Raw genomic sequence first — 6,000 nt, 5'->3', positions numbered from 1 at the left:
AAGCCGTGGCGACAGTGGCAGGTACCGTTACCATGACACTGCATGGAGATGGAGCCCATCGGGTCACAGTTACAGGCTGGGAGGGGACAGGAGACAACAGGACAGTTACAGGCTGGGAAGGGACAGGAGACAACAGGACATTTACAGGCTGGGAGGGGACAGGAAACAACAGGACAGTTACAGGCTGGGAGGGGACAGGAGACAACAGGACAGTTACAGGCTGGGAGGGGACAGGATACAACAGGACAGTTACAGGCTGGGAGGGGACAGGAGACAACAGGACAGTTACAGGCTGGGAGGGGACAGGAGACAACAGGACAGTTACAGGCTGGGAGGGGACAGGAGACAACAGGACAGTTACAGGCTGGGAGGGGACAGGATACAACAGGACAGTTACAGGCTGGGAGGGGACAGGAGACAACAGGACAGTTACAGGCTGGGAGGGGACAGGAGACAACAGGACAGTTACAGGCTGGGAGGGGACAGGAGACAACAGGACAGTTACAGGCTGGGAGGGGACAGGAGACAACAGGACAGTTACAGGCTGGGAGGGGACAGGAGACAACAGGACAGTTACAGGCTGGGAGGGGACAGGAGACAACAGGACAGTTACAGGCTGGGAGGGGACAGGAGACAACAGGACAGTTACAGGCTGGGAAGGGACAGGAGACAACAGGACAGTTACAGGCTGGGAGTGGACAGGAGACAACAGGACAGTTACAGGCTGGGAGGGGACAGGAGACAACAGGACAGTTACAGGCTGGGAGGGGACAGGAGACAACAGGACAGTTACAGGCTGGGAGGGGACAGGAGACAACAGGACAGTTACAGGCTGGGAGGGGACAGGAGACAAAAGGACAGTTACAGGCTGGGAGGGGACAGGAGACAACAGGACGGGTGGGAGAGCAGCAGGGAAGCAGTCACATTCAAAGACAGATGTTTTCCTTTATACTGTATGAGCGCTATTACAGGATGACCATATATGGTGCAGTTGTGGTGCCTTAAAGCTCCATTATGTAACTTTTTTTAACCTTCATGGGTAACTAAACTAATTGGTTCTGCTTTAAACCAATGGATATGGCTTTTGAGAAGTGCTGGTGGAGGATTCTGGGCAAAATCTCCACATTTGAGAATAAACTCTAGAATTTGCATGCAGCGAGAGTGCCCTCCAGGGGCTGAAACCCACTTTTGCTGTTGGGTCTGCTAAAGTGGGTGAGCTTGGGTTCCGATGACATCACCAAAAACCCCTTTCTCACACAGTCAGTCTAAGCTCGGCCCCCCAGCTAATCCCCGGTTGAGACTTGATTAGTCTTTTTCTAAATCCCAAGCAGAGGCAGGTCTGCCAGAAGTCTGGTATTTTTGCCTGGGGCCTGTCAAGTTGCCTGTAATTTGTAACTATTTCCTGCACAGCTCCTTCAAATTAAAGGTTTTCCACTGGCAAACTAATGGGATGCTTTTATTGTGAAGTATGTATAGGAAATGAAATGTGTTTAGCTTGCTAGCTTGATTAGCAGCGGTGTCATTAGCCACTTCTCTCCCGAAAACAAGCCAATTTCGAATCGCCGTATCAAACATGTTTGATATTTACGACTTGAAATCCTATCGTGTGAAAGGAACAGCGATGGAATATTGAGCAGAAACTCACAATAGCCAATGAGAAGGAGTTGACCGTGAAGCGTCACCAACCGGAGCCAAATATAATACATTAATGTGGGCGGAGATAATCAGTCTTTTGTGTTTGGACGTATGTTGGAAAACAGACTATTTGGACCATGTATTGTGAACAGGTGCATGGGGATACCCAGTGAGTGTACAGTGATATCTGGTCATTTGCAGGAGTGATCTGACATTTAACAAGGCGTGCACAGTGACAGAAGTCTCCGCTAGCCGCTGACCGACCGTGAAGCGGAGCCAAGACCCTGCAATCGCCCGTCTGAAATCGCTTAGTAAAACGCCAAGCGTGTGGTCCTGCATCTTGATTGATTCGTCTGGTCTGGTGTGTGCGTATCTTCTTACGATTAAAATGTAAAAAAAAAAAAATGGGTTGGATATGTCATTATGTCTGTGGCCTCCCACATTTTGAAAACGGGTTTAAGATTTGAAAATCCTCTAGTGTGCAACCGACCAAGCATTAAGCACAGCCCAGTACCTCTGCAGCCTCGTGAGGAGAATCCAAAGAAGCCCACGCGGCACGAATCACACAATCTCCCCTCCACTCCTGCCCGACACACACACTGCCCTGTGACGGGATGACACGCCGGGGACCACGAGCCAATTGGATTACAGTCGCACCTAAGGAGGGGAGAAACCATTCATACTGTATCAGGTTCATCGTATCGTTTAGGGGACATTCACACCAAAAGCGTTTTTTTCAGTCAAGCTGTGTTCACACCGAGATATTTATTTTTCTCTCTGTCGCTCGATTTAACCCTTTGGAATCGCTGTTGCTCTGTTTAAATCGCTCGTCAACAGGCACAATAATTGACGGACATCTGGGGGCTATAACGTTACGCAATGTCTTGATATTTGTCCACTGCGAGCCACCGTGCTCCTAACGCGAGCTCTATACCGGTAGTACAGACTTCACTTCATGTCAGCTGTCAGCCTGTCAATCAGCTGTCAATGCGGTTTGTTGCCACACAATAAACCAGCGGTTTGTTCCAAGCCAGTGTGATCCTTGACTCACTTTCACACGGCAACCAATCAGCGTTGAACAGCGAGCGACTGATGCCAGCGTAATTTCGCTCGAGTTGGGATATTTCATCTCGGGCGAGGAGCGAATTTTCTCCCTATCGCTCTGTCTCTGTCGCTCGGACGCCCAGCGATTTTTCTCCCGGGCGAATATAGGCTCAATCGCTCGTTTGCATTGACTTTGTATGTAAACTCGATGCCAGCGAAAAACTTTAATAGGTCGGTGTGAACGCAGCTTCAGAACGCTATGAAAATCCTGTTGAGAGCGCTTCCATTGTGCACAAAACACAGCGCTACGTGTTTGTTCTCCCCTGTAGTCGGCGTGCAGTAGGCTACAGATCAGAACACAACGACCACACGGACGGTAGCCAGCTGGTTTTGTCTGTTTGATGTTGTTCACGGTCAACATGAAAGCGAGATTATTGCCAATTCTGGCAGCAGCCGAGGTTGAAAATCCCTCGGGAGGAGAAAAGGTAGGTGGAGTGAAAAAGAGAGCAGGGCGCTTTTCCTCTAATGTTCAACTTTTTTCAGCTTAAAAACGCCCACAGCGCTCCTCCAAAAACAACAGATGCCACAGCGTTTAAACTAGGGCTGTCATCCGATTCATTTTATTAATCGTGATTAATATTGCGATTAACTATAGTTAATCGCGATTAATCGCATCTTTGTATCGCATGTTTAAAATGTCATTATTTTGCATTTCAAAGCATTTTTAATTAGATATTAATCATTCTTACCAGTGTGTCGTGATTGGGAATCAAATGTACGTTTTGATCTTGAATTTTAGATTTATTTTCAATTCAATAGAAGTGGAATAGAGACAGTCCGCATGTCTGGGAACGCCCACAAAATGTTAAACGGCTGGCGCGCGAGTGGGGTAAAACCGCCGATATATCTCATGGGCTGACTCACCAAAGGAAGGTGCTGTGGCTCTAAACTACAGGTTTGGGGGTTCTAGAGCAGAACACAAGACGTCTGCTCAGATGTGCGTTTACTGCGGTGGTTAAATCCCCGATCGTGTCTGCCTGGGCTGGGCTATCAGCTAAATTCTAACTTTGCTGAATGGATAGAACGGGGGTTTTTACCCCACCCTGACCACGCCCCCAGCCAGGCTGAGCCAGCTAACCAGCGTCTATTGTGGGCGTTCCTAGAGCCTGTATGGGCGTTCCCAGACATGCGGACTGTCTCTATGTAGACAGGAGGTAACAATGTCTACATCTAGAACCGATACTTCCGGCGGCGGCGCTGTGGAGCGGTCGAAACCCAAAATAACACAGCCGAAGAAGGCTGTGTCTGAGCTAAAAACTTTGGCACTTCCATGTGAATAATGGCTCGGTATTGGAAACTGTGTATTGATAACGTGTATATCGCGTGAAGCCATTGGAGCCGACCTCCCAGTGGTTAGAGGACCGGCGCATCCGAGACTCTGAAGGAAGAATGAGTGATGAGTCTCTCGCGCTAGCTAGCTGGCTGCTAGCTGGCCGCTACTAGGCGCTAGCTACTTTTAGGTGATCGCTCGCCTCAAACTCGATGTACTTCGGTGATATTTTAATTCCGTTTCACACAAGGTGCAAACTACTGCTCTTGACTTGTCCACTGTGCCATTTGGGGAGTTTTGTAAAGTAAAACGAGCCATTTAGAAGCGTATTGCTGTCGTTCTCTTCCATGCCTGCACAAGCAGGAGACAGGAAACAGAACGGCTTGACTACAAGTACGGGTGCGACGAAGGGACAAAATAGCGGCATACGTTTAACGCGCTAAAAAAAAATGGTCGGCCGTTAATCGCATCGCGATTAACGCGTTAACGCTGACAGCCCTAGTTTAAACGTGCCTTCATTAAAAGAGGAGCACGTCTAGCGCGTCCTTACATAGAGAATGAATTGCAGAAAGACGCTGGCAGCTCCAAAAACGCTTTTGGTCTGAATGTCCCCTTAGAGATGTCTTTTTGAATAAACGCATCCAGAGTAGTGGGCCTGATTACCTCTCACACCCTGCTCCTGGTTGGAGGCTGAAGAAAGCGACCTCACAGTGGCTGCAGTTCCGTCCGGTCACATGACTGGAGCACTGACAGTCTCCTGTCTGGGGGTGGCATTCATTCACTGGCCCAGAGGTCCCGGCAGGATTGCAGCTGCAAGCTAAGAGGATGCGACAAAAACCAACACTCGGCTCGTTTGTTGTGTCAAGTGTTAAAATGAGAATGATATTAAATTGTCAGCAACTTCAGCATCGACATTTTCTCACAATGAATCATTTGCCATTGGAAAGGATTTCCCTTTTAGTCTTATTCACTAGATATACTTGTTACCTGCAAGTCTCTGCAAGAAAACGAGACAGGAGAATGTCTGTCTGTCCGGCCGTCCGTCTTTCCATCTATCTGTGTCTCTCTTTTGGTCCGTCCTTCCTTCCCACTACCTGGTCAGTTTTTGGTTTCTCCTCCTTTGACTCTCCCTTCATGATTCACTTTGACCTTTTTTGATTCTCTCAACCCTGTTATTCTCCATTTCTTTATGCCTTCTTTATGACGCACAGTCAGGCCCTCCCCTCTCTCACCACTCATCCCTGTTTTAACCCTTTAACTCCTGCAGGCTTCGTGACTGGAAACCATTTCAGTTAAATGCACCCTTTTCTTTTTCATTTCCTTTTGTGTTTGAATGGCCAAAAGATAAAGCCAAGGCTATCTAGACCAGTCGTGGTCCTCCAACTTCTTCCACATCAAGGACCCCTAAACTGACTGGTAAGACTTTGTTCCCCGCAGGGTGCCCCATCTGTTATGATTTTTGCTTTCAGATGTTTTATTACAGGAAGTGTATGAAACCCAAAATAGTTATATACAGTATTCTCATACTGTTACTATTGTGGACGGAATTATAGTGGAAATAAATTATTCCCCTTTTTTGCTGGGGAGCCCCTGGAACCCCCCTCAATTAAGGGCCCCTGTTGGTCCCCGGACCCCACTTTGAGGACCACTGATCTCTAGACCTTTCAAAGAATTAGTCCCACACATTTGTTCAGATTGTATATCTATTCTGAGGAAAGAGATTTAGTAAACAGAACAATCTGGCCCCTAACAGACATCTGAAAGTATCTTTCTGCACAAGGCCAGCTCAGTGGCCTTGTGGTTTGAGTGTCCGCCCTGAGACTGGGAGCTTGTGAGTTCGATCCCCGGCCGAGTCATAACAAAGACTATAAAAATGGGACCCATTGCCTCCCTGCTTGGCACTCAGCATCAAAGGGTTGGAATTGGGGGGTTAGATCACCATATGATTCCCGAGCGCGGCACTGCTGCCGCTCACCGCTCCCCCAGGGGAT

The 6,000-nt window shown here is 48.3% G+C and overlaps 1 protein-coding gene across 1 annotated transcript in view; it reads right to left on the bottom strand.

The window, feature by feature from the left end:
* lamc3 (laminin, gamma 3) overlaps positions 1-6,000 on the bottom strand; it is a gene marked incomplete at its 5' end in the record, with an annotated part of 191,099 nt that overhangs the window by 25,654 nt on the left and 159,445 nt on the right. The window contains 3 exons of the mRNA XM_083642378.1: positions 1-76; positions 2,150-2,292; positions 4,673-4,826. The exon at positions 1-76 is cut by the window's left edge and continues 103 nt beyond it. Coding sequence (XP_083498504.1) covers positions 1-76; positions 2,150-2,292; positions 4,673-4,826 — 373 coding nt within the window. The remainder of the gene's footprint in view (positions 77-2,149; positions 2,293-4,672; positions 4,827-6,000) is intronic.

The sequence above is a fragment of the Poromitra crassiceps genome (assembly GCF_964638095.1).
Source record: "Poromitra crassiceps genome assembly, chromosome: 8".
NCBI lineage: Eukaryota > Metazoa > Chordata > Actinopteri > Beryciformes > Melamphaidae > Poromitra > Poromitra crassiceps.
Note: the sequence above shows the minus strand (reverse complement) of the source record. Positions and strands in the feature narration are given on the sequence as shown.